At 49.9% G+C, this 13,507-nt stretch overlaps 6 protein-coding genes across 6 annotated transcripts; 3 read left to right on the top strand and 3 right to left on the bottom strand.

Moving 5' to 3' along the window:
* Positions 1–263: 263 nt before the first annotated feature.
* Positions 264–1,094, bottom strand: VTN00DRAFT_8786 (uncharacterized protein; the record flags this gene model as incomplete). Its single annotated transcript, XM_069435673.1, has 2 exons — positions 264–679; positions 737–1,094. 2 exons carry the CDS (start codon positions 1,092–1,094, stop codon positions 264–266), a joined length of 774 nt encoding a protein of 257 aa, XP_069285596.1.
* A 3,492-nt stretch (positions 1,095–4,586) lies between these two features.
* On the top strand, positions 4,587–5,985 carry VTN00DRAFT_8785 (uncharacterized protein; the record flags this gene model as incomplete). The annotated part of the gene is made up of 3 exons (XM_069435672.1): positions 4,587–4,748; positions 5,033–5,192; positions 5,252–5,985. 3 exons carry the CDS (start codon positions 4,587–4,589, stop codon positions 5,983–5,985), a joined length of 1,056 nt encoding a protein of 351 aa, XP_069285595.1.
* A 476-nt stretch (positions 5,986–6,461) lies between these two features.
* On the bottom strand, positions 6,462–7,376 carry VTN00DRAFT_8784 (uncharacterized protein; the record flags this gene model as incomplete). Its single annotated transcript, XM_069435671.1, has 5 exons — positions 6,462–6,524; positions 6,592–6,997; positions 7,062–7,171; positions 7,248–7,282; positions 7,343–7,376. 5 exons carry the CDS (start codon positions 7,374–7,376, stop codon positions 6,462–6,464), a joined length of 648 nt encoding a protein of 215 aa, XP_069285594.1.
* Positions 7,377–7,535: 159 nt separating this feature from the next.
* Positions 7,536–9,192, top strand: VTN00DRAFT_8783 (uncharacterized protein; the record flags this gene model as incomplete). Its single annotated transcript, XM_069435670.1, has 4 exons — positions 7,536–7,591; positions 7,665–7,869; positions 7,947–8,426; positions 8,488–9,192. 4 exons carry the CDS (start codon positions 7,536–7,538, stop codon positions 9,190–9,192), a joined length of 1,446 nt encoding a protein of 481 aa, XP_069285593.1.
* A 356-nt stretch (positions 9,193–9,548) lies between these two features.
* On the bottom strand, positions 9,549–10,988 carry VTN00DRAFT_8782 (uncharacterized protein; the record flags this gene model as incomplete). Its single annotated transcript, XM_069435669.1, has 5 exons — positions 9,549–10,112; positions 10,183–10,253; positions 10,303–10,467; positions 10,526–10,611; positions 10,708–10,988. 5 exons carry the CDS (start codon positions 10,986–10,988, stop codon positions 9,549–9,551), a joined length of 1,167 nt encoding a protein of 388 aa, XP_069285592.1.
* A 332-nt stretch (positions 10,989–11,320) lies between these two features.
* Positions 11,321–13,390, top strand: VTN00DRAFT_8781 (uncharacterized protein; the record flags this gene model as incomplete). The annotated part of the gene is made up of 4 exons (XM_069435668.1): positions 11,321–11,362; positions 11,427–12,482; positions 12,540–13,025; positions 13,082–13,390. The coding sequence occupies 4 exons, from the start codon at positions 11,321–11,323 to the stop codon at positions 13,388–13,390; spliced, it is 1,893 nt and encodes a 630-aa protein (XP_069285591.1).
* Between the last annotated feature and the right edge of the window lie 117 nt (positions 13,391–13,507).

Genomic DNA, 13,507 nt, shown 5'->3' with positions numbered 1-13,507 from the left:
TACCTAGTAGGTATGCACACAAGTCATCCTGCAATGGGAATCCTTATAACATGATTTAGCATACTGCTTTCTACTCTTTCAAAGCTGGGATATGAAAATACAGGTAAAGTGTACAGGACCGAAAAGTCAATGATAAACCCAACTCCAACAATGCGCCACGCCAGAATAAATACGCTCGAGACATGCTGTCTTCGAAGACATAATAATGACCCAGAATCCCATCCATGCAAAGACGTAGGTAGAAGTCGCTCGACAGCTTTGAGTCATCTGGTCGGGCTGAGAGGCCGGTTAAATCCACCCGGACGGTTCATGTACTGTCTGTACTGCGTCTTCCTCTCCTTCCGCACACCATAGATATTGTTGCCGGGAACTTTGGTATTTTGCGTGCTTCTGAACCTCGTAAAGCCCATGGTCTTGCGCATGAGTGCCTCGATGTCTTCAGGGTCCTCGCCAACATCCTTCTCGTCCACGTCCATTCCGTCCTCTTCGTCGCGCAACGACCTCCTTGAGTCTGGAGCGCCATTGGTTTGACGTTCGTCATCTCGCGATCGGATTTCTTTACGTTCGTCTCTCCGGCCGGCTTTAGGTCCCCGAGGAGGTGTTCTAGAACGTGCTCTGGTCGCGTCTCGCGCGGGTGAGCGCGACCGCTCGTAGTATCTGTCTGACTTTGATAGATATCCTTTTTAAACGGTCAGATATGGTCTGGCGACATACGCATGTAAAAAGTTATACATACCTTTCCGATCATAGTATCTGTCTCTGCTGGTGCTCCTCTCTCTGTCCCTTGCGCCTCGTCTGTCCCTCTCCTTATCTCTGTCTCTCCTGCCGTCGCGGTCGCGGTCACGGTCACGGTCACGTCTGTCCCTAGATCGGCTCCTCTCCCGCCTTCTCTCAGCTCTCTCCCTCGAGCGGGAACGATAGCGGCGGTCATCTCGCACACCGTTGCGTGGTCCGTCGTCCCTGGTGGGCGGCTCACGCCTCGAAGGTCTCTCGTATTCCGAATCGGGCTCAGACGAATGTCGTCGCTTCTCATTCATGTCCCACATAGTAGAACTATCTGTACGGCGCGCGCGTTTCACTGGCGGCTCCGCCATTTTGGCCTTTCGAGATGTGGTGAAGCTGTCAGGGACTTTCGGCTCGAGGTGAGACGTTTTCAAAGACGGATCTGTGGGAAAGACGGGTTCGCCTCTGCAAAATTCACTTCCAACAAAGAGATGCCTGGGAAGGCGTCGCGTCTCTACCTCATGTCCCTCAGATCCTTCCGGGCGCGTCTCTTTAGCAGCAGGCAAAATGCTGTGTTTGGATGCCCAGCGGCTGCGACAACGGGCTTGGGGCCTAAGTTTGTTACGGTCGCCTACTTCTGCCGGGAGTGCCACTGCGGAGACCAGTCAGAGGTCCGGCGACGCCCCCACGCCGCAAGCTCCGCTGGCTAAGGTCAACAGGGACCACTGCACTCTGCAGGTATGAACTGAGGTCGGGGTATCACTATATAATAAGGACGGATATTTCTTTTCAAGATTCGCAACTACATAGGTAGTTGACCCCTAACATTGTCTTTGCAGCACAACGCCAGCTGCCCACGAACTCGCCACCTCTGTGGGTCAACTTCTAGTGATATAAATATATCTCTAGATAAGTAGTACCTGCCACCTAACTAGTGCATACGCATGTCTCTGACTGAAGAGTGCTTTTTTTTTTTGCTTACGCGTCTCTTTACTGTATATGAGAAGGAATAGTGGAGATCCTATCACTGAGGGCACCCCAATATTACGTTATTTCGCTCCAGCATCATCCTTTACTTCCAGTTCCAGGTCACTCCTAGTCCATTCACTGATATTGGAGTGTGTTGTACTAAGACTTCCCCTACACTACAGTTACATTTAGTATTTCCTATGATGTATTCAGGATGGGCCCTAGAGCCTAGAAAACAGTCACACTTTTCCTAATGTAAAGGACCAATATCTCAAATAGAAACTGTTTGCATAGGGACTATATCCCTGGAGTGCTGCATGAGCCTTTCTTGCTTGAAAACCCCCACGCATACTAGTTTATTTAAGTTTCTCTACATAAGTCCTACATTACTTTTGCGTTAGATGTACTGTACATGATTAATAAAAAGCAACTTATGAAAGGCTCAGAGACTGTACAACAATCAAACTCTCTTGAGATTACCTGAATATAGAGGAAGATAATGATGGTTACTATCCTGCTCCTCAAAATCATCAGATATGAATTTGTGGGAGATGTCAAGGTCAATTGTCTGCAATTGCCTGCTCTACGGATTCCTTGGTCTTTAACTCTCGCTTGTAGTCAGTTCGTGAAAATAAGCAAGCTGCATAGCATCCATCTCAGCCGGGTAATTCCTGCAGAAAGTTAGTATATAGATACTACTAGTCTTTCCCCGGTTCCGGGGTTCTGGAAAGAATGTTAAGTACTCAAATTTAGAACCACCCTGGCAGTTTGAGGGCTTGGGACATTATTTCCGCTTTGTTGTGAGGTCTCTCCTTGTTTGTTCATTGGCGCCTTTGTTGTATGGTCGCGACGTGCCTTGTCAACTTCAGATTCTCTTCTGCTTCGTCGTCTGGTATCTCCTTGTGTGCCCATAAACGCCATGGTTATATTATCTTCAAGTGCCATGGTAATTGCACCTTCTTTTCTGCTTCGTTGTGGGACCAGTCCGTGGTTGTTTATGAATGACGTGGTTGTATCATCACCAATTAATCCGTATTCCTCTGACGAAGGAAACCACTCCTCACGTCGCGTTGGCGTCTGTGGTCGGCTCGACAGGGAGGACTCAAGTTGCTAGTTCTCGGAAGTCTGCCCCTGGGGAACAGATTGATCGTATTTGCTATTTGAGTTGCTCATGATGTGATTTTGCTATCGGATTTCAGGAGGTTTTGGAATGGATATGTATCAGATTGTATTTGTGTTCAGTGATGAACGAGAGAATCAGGGTTACGAACGACTTGTTAAATATTGACTCGAGGACAATGAATATATACTGGCTCAGCGATTGCTCATGCTGGTGACAATTACATTCCGGCTCACTGTTCGGTTTCTGGATATTTGCTGCAACATTGACTCAATGGAACATTATATGACTACGAAGCAATCTCTAATCTGTTCATTGTGAATATCCATTATGATGGCAAGAGACAAAGAACGGACATATTGGTGGTTTTCCGAGTATATACGATTAAGACGGTATGAAAAGCTATCAGTTCAGTAGATTGCCTGCCTATTTGGTATCTTGATATCACAGGTCTCCTGCGACTCATGAAAGCAAACTGGGTCCAACCCTCACTACTAGATTTTGGACGAAGGGCTCAAATTCGAATTTCCGAAGGTTCAAGTAATGTTGTCAGCAGATGTTGATGAACAAGGGATCATAAACGAAGTAGGTAAAAATACAGCCAAAGAGTCTATTCAATTCAATGCAGTAAATGAATTCATGTGTTACACGAGCCTCATGAAAGGTGACCAAGGTCTTCTAAGCATTATGTACACTCAGTTAATTCGGGAGTTACAGTCTGCTAATGTCGGAACATACAACATGTCCAAGTCGTGGATTCTAAGCGCGGTTTGCTATTGAAATGTTTTTTCCCCGCACAGTTTGGGGCCGTGTAACCATACCAGACCACAGATCCTTATCTCTCCATTCCTGGCTGGCAAGCAATCCTCAAAAATACCACAAACCGAGGTTATTATGGACCTATGCTGGTGGAATCTTTGACCGTCCTATAGGCAACCATTTTGGGTGCTGGAAGTGCAAAATTTGCTCGAATGGACTACGTAATGGAGACTTCAATGTGTAGTTTAGGTACTCTTCTGGGAGTATGGCTTTTTCAAGGATTGGAACCTGAACCAAACAATCCGTTGCATCCTAATAATCCCAGTGTCGGGTGTGCACGCACGTGAAGCAGCTTTAGTATTTAGGGACTAAAAAACATACCTGATTACCTTCTGAACTTCACAGCCAGCTCACCGAAGTCCAGCAGCTGTCCGTAAAACAATTTACCTATTATCCCACTGACCTATGTCGGTTAGCGGCCAACGACTGATAAAATTTACCCTCGGTTTTCATACAAAATTGTGGCATGCAAATATCTCCAAGTAGTAGTATGCGAGCATCCTATTCCCAAATCAAGAACAGTTTGGTCCTCGAGATGATCTTGATCAATCGCCCATGAGTCACCTTTATCCAGACTAGAACCGAGTCGTGTAAATCTTGATTGAATCTTTCCAATAATCGCTCAACGATCCTGCTTGCATAATCTTCTTTCACGCTGCTTACATACAAAGCAGCTTTAGGACCCTTAGCTGTGAAAAGCACCGTGACCTAAATAAAAGACTAAAAAAGCAGCCCATCCGACGGGCCGACCCGCCGAGCCTCAACTTTAATCAATTCCGGAATCACCGGATCGGGCAAGATCGCCACAACCCCTCCGAAATCTTTGCTCACCCAATCTCGGCGAGCCCGCGAACCCCTCACGACCATGACATAACCCCGCACACCAACTAATCCCATGCAGATACAGATCTATTATTCCGTGCTTTAGGAAATTTATACACAAACAAGGAAAAACATGGCTACTCCTACTAATCTATCACACCGACGAACGCATAATCTGCTGCTCATTTCAAAGCTTTTGAACCCGAGAGATGCGCCGTCGCCGCTGACGCTTTTGCTGGATTCGTTGGAGCAGCCGGCGACGCCGTTGATAAGGGAGTATATCCGGCGGGCGAAGGTGGGTAGATGAGCTCTTGGAAGTACTTCTCTTTTTTCTTTCTTTCTTTCTTTGATCAGACTATGTGAGATTCTTTTACTGGGCTTGTTCTATTTCATTGTCTTGTCTTTTGCTTCCGTCCCGGGGTTGAAAGATAGTGGATGTTAGTACTTAATAGCTTGGCCTTAGTGACATCAAAAATTCCGGCATTCATTGAAAACAACTCCTGTTACCCATGCTTTATGTTTACTGTACAAAAATATGCTACGTGAGCCATTTTGACGTTACACTGACTTCTGCGATAGCTATCCAAAGTCCATGTCACTTTCATTTCCTTCGAGACATTAAGACGACCCGATGGTGTCGACGCCTTTATCTCAGCGCGACGGAAAAAGCCCAGCGAATTGGCAAAGGAAGTTGCAAATGCTTATTCTGCGCCTGCAACGACCGGCGCACAGCAGCGCCGTAAGTTCTCATCAGTGCATACCTTACACTTTGCACCTTTACTAATTGACTCATCACAGGACGACTAATTCTCATCGACTCCATCCACCCACTCCTCAACCCCCGCGGACCTGAAGGTCCCGTCCATTTACCAAGCTACCTGAGCTCGCTCATTATGCCTGCAAACCCAACGGCCGCAGCAGCAAGCCAATTGCAGAGCACTCTCGTGGTGACCTACCACCAAGATGTCCCCATCGCCACCAACCCGCAGTCCTACTCCCCAACCCCACTCTACCTGCTCACATATCTCGCAACGACCATCATCTCGCTGCACTCCCTCTCGCACATCCTGGCGCAAAAGGCCGCCCGGGACCGGAGTCTCGCTGCCCCAGTCTTCGGACTCGAGGAGGAACAGGACGGAGTCGTCCTCGGCCGGCTCGACCACTTAAAGGGCCACGAGAACGTCGAAGGTGTCGTCCTTGAAGTTGAGCATCGGCGGAAGAGCGGACGGGGCGTCGTGGAGTGGTATGTCCTCCCGCCCGTATCACCGCGGTCTCAACAGACGAAGGAGGTTGTGACGCTGCTGGATGATCATCCATTGTATCGTCCGCCAGAGCTGGAGGAGCACGCGAAGGAGGAAGAACCGGATTCGACGTTCGAGTTGCGACTCACGGAGCGGCAGCGGAGAGAGAGAGAGGGGGTGGTGTTGCCGTATTTTGATGCGCAGAAGGGTGATGGGCCTGGTGAGGGAGGGAGGATCTTATATGATATGGGAGAGGAGGACGATTTTGATGAAGAGGAGGATGAGATATGATGATTGTGATGGCTGCATGACATTTTACATGAATAACGTGTCAAATGTCATAGTCATGATAGAAGGCTGTCCGTGGTTGCAGGGTTTTCAAATCATCGCTCGCATGAGTTACTATCCCCATGGACCATACAAAATCGGGTGCCAGCAAGGTTGAGAGCGCTAAACCCTGGCCAAAAGTTCTGCAGGCCATTATTGATTAGGGTCTTAATGTTCAGAATAATACAAGAAGTCATTAATGCTCCTTGGATAATAAGACGTTACAAAAGCAGGAGACCAGTCAAGTGTACTACGAAATGTACACTTGATGCTGCGGAGGCATGAAAAATATAGCAACCCGTCCAAATGCTGGTAAAAAAGACGCATGGGTATTATCCACATCATCCTGGACCATGTTCTGAATGTATTGGAGACAGTAAAAATATGCATTATGTCCATACAAAAACAATATTCATTAGTAACACAGCACTTTCCGCTGATTAGAAGAAACGCCACCAGATGAGAATAAGCATGACGAAACCAAATCCCGCGAAGGGGCCATACTATACAGGGTCAGCACTTTCTGGCACCATCGTCGCTTCAATAGAGGGGCACTGTATGTAGACGTACCTGCTTTACCAATAGTTCCCAATTTATCCGTACAGCCGCCTTCCTGTACTTCTTGCTGTCTTCCCGCAACCGACCGGACATCTCTCCCATCCGCTCCAGGCTGTCTCCACGGTACAGGAGGTCCTCGATGTTCTTAGTCATCACCTTGGTGACGTCCCGCAGTTCATCGTTGAGCTTGTCCAGGTTTTGCGAGGCGCGACTGTTCTGGTAGGTCTTCTTCGTGCGCTGAATGAAGGTGTCGAACTCGACAAAGGCGTACGGGCGCAGGTTCGGGGAGTGGTACTGGGCGGGAGAGTAGGTGGTGGTGAATTCGGTTGCGATGTCAGCGAGGTAGGTGAATGCGAGCTTACGAGGGTATGAGCGGTCGCAAATACAAAGGAAACAGATGTTGTCCTTGAGGAGGTAGCTACATAGTGTCAATAATTGATTGCTCTCAGTTCACGAGTGTAGAAGCGAGAGTAGATGCCTACTGAAGATTGTATTGTCCAGACTCAATACTGGCTTCCGGTGCGGAGTTGCGACTGAGACGTCTGAATATCATCTTGGCCTGTGACTTAACCTCTGAGAGCTCCGCTTCTGCCTAGAGAGTGTGAACAGCAATTCATTGTGTTAGTCAATAGGACTCAAAGGCGAAGTGAATGACGTTGCAAACGCACCTGTTCATCATCGACAGAGGCGGCCAGCATGAGGCCTTCACAACTTCAACATCAGCAACTGCTCACGTTGCACAATCCAAAGAGTCTCTGCTCACCGTCCACCCTCGCTATCTGCGTTGACTTGACCATCTTGCGATACTCCTGAGCGCTCCCTTGTGAACCGAACAGCTGCAGATTGCACACACACGAGCGCTGGAGCAGCCCTTGGATCAGGTCTGGAGCTCGGACACAACGTGGAGCTTCGCCCCTAGACTTAAGGCTTACCGCCCGCCGGCCAGACCTCTGGAGATGCCGCCCAAACGCAAGGCGGTCGACGATGGCAGTACCGCCCAGCGGTCCACCAGGTAAGGAACAGAGACTCATCCGAGCTCCAAAGCCCGCGAGCTCTTCAATGACGAGGTACTGAGGATGCTGCAGGCCTCGTCGCGCCTGTACTGCCCGTGTATCGCAGCCAAGCGACGCCGGCGAGTCCTCCTCCGCCTCCGCCATGGCTTCTGGAAACGTTGAGTCGTCCAAGTCGAGGCCCAAGCGGAATCCAACGAGATCCGCGAAGAAGGACCCGTGGAGTGAGGAGCAGCTTTTGACCAGCACGAAGTCGCGCCTTATTGATATCGATCTTGTGGTATGTGTGTCTTCCGCGCGGAACGGCTTATCTCCGATATATTATGCAGGACCCGTTGCTGAGTGCATACTGTGTAGAAATTACTTGCACATCCCAGAGCCTGGGAAGTTCTTAACGAAGAGGAGAAGAAAGAGATCCTAAGACTGCTTCCGGACAATGTCCATCCAAATCCCGACCCGGACCCAGAAGACCCAAATGCGAAGATACCGCCCCTACCGCAAACCTTCTTACGCTACTCGAACAATTGGCGAGACGCCGTGCGCCAGTTCCAGGTGGATTTGCAGGCCGGCCGCTACGATCCAGAATGGCAACGTCAGGCAGCTGAGGCTATGGAAGAGAGGGCCGAGGGAAAGTTCGACAAATTCAAGGAAGAGGAGTTTGAAGAGTTCTGGGGCCAGAAACAAAAGTTGGACTACAGTGTGATTGCGGGGGAGAGTTCTCGAGTTAAGCTTGACACACTTATCCAGCATGGAGTTGTCAAGAAAGGAGATGTTTGGAAATACACACGTGTGTTTGGCAGAAAGGATGAAAGAGTCCTGGTTGAGAAGGAAGCTAGGGTAAGTATTTCGCCGTTCAAGAGAAGTCAGTCAATTCCTTTCTCTAACCTCTTCATGGCAGATCCTCGATATCGATGGTTCAACTCTAACATTTGCTATTCCCGCTGGTCGGCGCGTATTTTTATCCAATGTAGAGGAGAAACCTCAAATCAAGGACACCGCGAAACAAGAACTTTCTGAAAAACATGACATTTCGGAGGCAGTCAACGGTACTACCGATCAGCGCCCAGGATCACCCATGGACGAAGATCCAAAGTCGGAGAGCCCAGATTCTGAAAGTAAGAAACCCAAGCCAAACACCCAGCAAGAAGAGCCTAAAGAAAAGCCCTTGGACCTCAAAGAAGAAGACGAAACAACTTCCGAATCCGAGCTGTCCTCTCCTCCCAGTACCAGTACTGACTCTCCTGTCCCAGACCCCGAGGACGTTGTCGTGGAGGTTGCGGTCCCGGTCCCAGCCCGAGAGCCTACTTCTCAAGCGGCCGAGACTGTTCCTGAATCCAGAAGGGAACCATCGTCCGTGTCACGTTCTTCCCCAGAAGCAGCAGCCGCAGCAGCAGAGCAAGCCACAGAGCAGGTCAAGGACATCATACTCCCCAACGTCGCCGGGCCCGGTGCTCTGGCGAACAAGATTCTGCAGGTCGATGGCCGCATCACGAACCCTCCCAACGGGAACGCCTGGAAGGAGTTCCGCTGCTACCGGAATAACCAGGACATGGGCAGTCTGTGGGAGGTGAGGCAGGCTTGGTTCTTGAAGCAGCAGAAGTAGCATGGCTCTTTTTTTCGACAGTTTCTTTCTTCTCTCGAATATATTGATGATCCCGGATATTCTGTGCTTCAGGGACAGGGATGACGGGTGTTTCGTTTCTTTTCTTTCTCGGGCTCACAGATCTAGATTCCGTTGGATGTGGGGAGAAATCTCTACGTCGAATGTCGGGACGTATTTACGTGGGCAGCGTGTCTCTCGAATGGTTTTTTTCCTTTTCTTTCTTTTTCTTTTTTTGAACATGGCATGTCCTCTTGTTTCGTACCTTTACGATCCCGGTATTTCTTTAACATGGCAGAAATGGTTGAATGGAATTCATATCGCAAGACAGAAAAGAGAAAAATATTATATTATGATTATTATATGTTCACATTCCCTACGCTATCTTCCTTACATCCTCGCGTAGATTCCCCATCGGGAGTGATATCCACGGCGCAACTCGCCTGGATGAAATCCTCCAGTTCCTCACTGACCGTCTTCAGCTTCTCCTTGACACTCGCGACACCCTCTTGCCCTACGATATGGCGCGATGGTGGATTCTCGTGTCCACCGATCGCCATGAGGGCGTGGACCGTCTCGGCTGTCAGGATCTCTAGGTGAGCAGGGCTCAGTGGTGGATACATCGAGACGACCTCTGGCGCTGAGAACGGTCCGTTAGCGCCTGTGTTCTCCTGCTCAGAAGAGGAGTCCTCTTGGCCGTTGGTATTTGTTGATGAGGTTGAATTTTCACCGCTCGCATTTGGTAGGCGTGAGACGAGGCGATTCAAGATGCTGCGGAAGAGGGGGGCGTGGTTGTTGGATGGGGCGTAGGCAGGCAGGATGGGAGGAACGCTGGTTACGAGATTCGAGAGGATGCCGATCTCGATGCTGCATTGCAGGATCGTGAGCTTGATGTTGAACGGCGCGATCTCGTACGCGATGCTCTTTGTGATTTCGCAGTTAGTACTTCCAGACGAGATAAATGAATGGTAGTCAGCAAGATGGAGGACCCACATCGCAGAACCCTTCCAGGGCCCAGCCAGAAGCACAGTATACTCCAAGACCGGGTGTACCGATGTGACCGGCTGCGGCACGTCAGTAGTTCGTCCAGCATAGGGAATCGGCTGTACGTACTGATTCCTGATAGAACCATAATATGACCTGACTTCTGTCTTCGCATATGCGGCAATGCGGCCTTTATTATGTTCACGGGGCCGAAGAAGTTTGTTTCGAACTGATCTCGGATCAGGTTCATTGTCCGCGGGGACGCCGCTAGCTCTTCGACGCTTCCAACGACAGCTTCGAGGATATTAGAAATTGGAGTTGCTAACTCAAGTTGCACAATTGGAGAACTTGCCTTGACTTGTACAGCAAACCAGGATATCCATCTTGCCAAATGTTGCAACAGCTTCCGCAACGACTGCTTGACATTGGCCCATCATCCTGTACCATCGAGTAGGCGATTAGTTCAGTGTCTCACACATCTCATGCAGCCATTGCCTGTTAGAGCTTCAGTCTCACAGAGAGACAGATCCTCACCTAATATCCAAGACAACTGTCTTTAGCCGGTGTCTCCACCCCTCCCCGCTGTGTTCATCCACCTCTTTGAGGAAGGTCTCGAACTGTTCACGGCGGCATTCATCCCGGTCAAGATTTGACGGGGCCAGCCCGACCACTGCGTAATCTCCATGGGCAAGGATCTGGCGTGTCAGAGATATGCCAATGGGAGAGTCTCCAGACGAGATCACCCATACCCGCGGCTCGCTATGTGAGGGGAAATGCGAGCGGGGAGACTCGGGGGAGAGAGGATTGTCCGTCATGAGTAGAGCAGCAGCGTCGCGGGCGTGCCGGGCACGCCCATTGCCCAATTAGCGGTTTCTCTCGCGGAAAAGGGAGTGCATAGGAGAGAGGTGTTGATCTGCGCGGAGCCCGTCGACGGGAGACGGAGGTCGGAGAGCTATACAGCAAATCGTGGGGTTGGCGATGCAGGGCGATGTCATCCGGAGGACGAGAACGAGGCGCCGACGCTAAGGTCATACGGGCCCGCTTCTCGAACGTGCCCGCCGGGCCATTTATTTCTCGCCGAGTCGCCGCGCCAGCCACTTCCCCCCTTCTCCCTTTCTCTGCGACAGTTCCCGTTGAACAGAGCAGGATGCCAGAGCAAAGGCAGCGCAGGGACGAGCCGGAGCAGAGCGTGAGTGTTTGCCGTTGTTGTTGCGGGTGTATGTGCTGTACTGAGAACTGACCGCCATTCATAGTCCGGCCTCAGGTCCGCCATCCAGGGTCTCGGGATCTTCTTCTTGACTCAATTCATCGTCAGTCAGATCTTCGGATCGAAGCAGCAGGGATCGGGAGCGACAGTTAAAACTGGAGACATCCCTGCCTTTAGCGCTCGACCGGCTAGGAGTGAGATCTCGACTTACAGCCACATTCCCGATGCCGTCGCGCCGATATGGCCGACGAACAGTTCCCTGGACCTCACTATTTATGTCTCGCCCTCTATTGTGATGCCCCCTTTCAACGCGATCCCAAAGGACTCCCTGGTCCTCGAGGAGAAGAATTTTACCATCGGCAATTACAGTGAGAACAGGGAGGTTGAAACCACTATCAAGGTTCCCGAAGAAGTCAAGCACAATGGAACACTCTGGGCGCACTTCTACGTGGCGCTCACTGGCCAACAACTGGATCCATCTGCGAAGGACTACAGCACGGAAACTGCTTACCATTTCGTCCGTCCTCTGAACCAGTACCTTCCAAAGAAAAAGGCCAAGAAGCTGAAGAATCTGCTTGCCGACGCCGATGAGACGGAGGTGGAGGATGATACGCCCGATGTTCAGATTGTATCTTACTATCATCCCAACTTTACCGTCTCCGTGATCCCCGACTCAGGTATCCAGAAGTACCGAATGATGCACCCTGCGGTTCGGCAGCATATGCACCTCGAAAGCTCAGGTGCCAGAGATATCACCGGGCAGAACGGATGGTACTATCCTATTGTCTTCCTCAACACGTTCTGGCAGCTCAAGAGCCACATGACGGAGCTGAACTCCACCGCTGAAACGCTGCCGTTGCGCATCACTCTCAACAACATGAAGAACTGGAAGTTCAATCTTGTTGCCAGCGTCGATGAAAACGTGAAGCAGAACGCGCGACAGGCAGCCACCGGAGGTCCAATGCCTGCTGGTGGTGACGGAAGCGAGTTTGAGACGTTTAAGGAGATCCTCTTGGATACTAACATTTATTTGCTGACTACCACTGGCATCGTCAGTATCTTGCATATGGTCTTCGAGACCCTTGCCTTCAAAAATGACATCGTAAGTGAACCAGTTTTCTGACTTATATGGCGTGTGTTGCTGATATGAAATCTATAGTCCCACTGGCGCAAGAAGAAAGACGTCGTTGGAACGTCCGTTCGTACCATCCTTGCTAACGTCTTCATGCAAACCATCATCTTTTTGTACTTGGTGGACAACAGTGAGGGCACCTCCTGGATGATTCTCGCCAGCCAGGGCTTTGGTATTCTCTTGGAAGCCTGGAAGATCACGAAGACCGTCAACGTCCGCGTTCGGGCTCCTCAACCTGGCTCTTATTTGTCTTTCCTCCCATACGTGATCGTATTTGAGGACAAGCACAAGCTTACAGAGACTGAGAAAAAGACGAAGGAGTACGATGAGATTGCGTTCAAATATCTGTACATCATTGCTGTTCCGCTGTTGGCTGGGTATGCAGTGTACAGCCTTGTCTACGAAACGCATAAGTCTTGGTACTCCTACGTAATCGAGACACTTGTCGGGAGTGTCTATGCTTATGGTTTCTTGATGATGGTGCCAAGCTTGTACATCAACTACCGTCTCAAGGTTTGTTTCACTCTATTTCTATTGCCGAGTCTCTTCACTAACTACTTTCTGTTTAGTCCGTTGCCCACATGCCTGGCAAGGCGCTCATGTACAAGTTCCTCAACACATTTATCGATGATCTCTTTGCTTTCACCGTCAAGATGCCTACGCTTCATAGGCTCGCGACGCTGAGAGATGACGTTATCTTCTTCATCTGGCTGTACCAGAGCTGGAAGTATAAGGTTGACTACAAGCGTGTCAACGAGTTCGGACAGGGTGGTGACAGTGACGAGGAGACGCCAGCTTCTGAGGCAGAAAAGAAAACCGAGGTAGCGCAGGCTTCTGGCAAGGATACATCCAGCTCGTCTGCCCGGAAGAGGAAGTGAACGGGTCTTCTCTCGATTCTGTAGCGAGGTATGCACGGTTACTCATGGCGATTTGACTGATGAGGTTTGCAATACCTTTCTCTGCGGTATCTTAATCACTTCTTTTTATCATTATAT

Source organism: Thermoascus crustaceus (assembly GCF_041956765.1).
Source record: "Thermoascus crustaceus strain CBS 181.67 unplaced genomic scaffold VTN00scaffold_6, whole genome shotgun sequence".
Lineage (NCBI taxonomy): Eukaryota > Fungi > Ascomycota > Eurotiomycetes > Eurotiales > Thermoascaceae > Thermoascus > Thermoascus crustaceus.
Note: the sequence above shows the minus strand (reverse complement) of the source record. Positions and strands in the feature narration are given on the sequence as shown.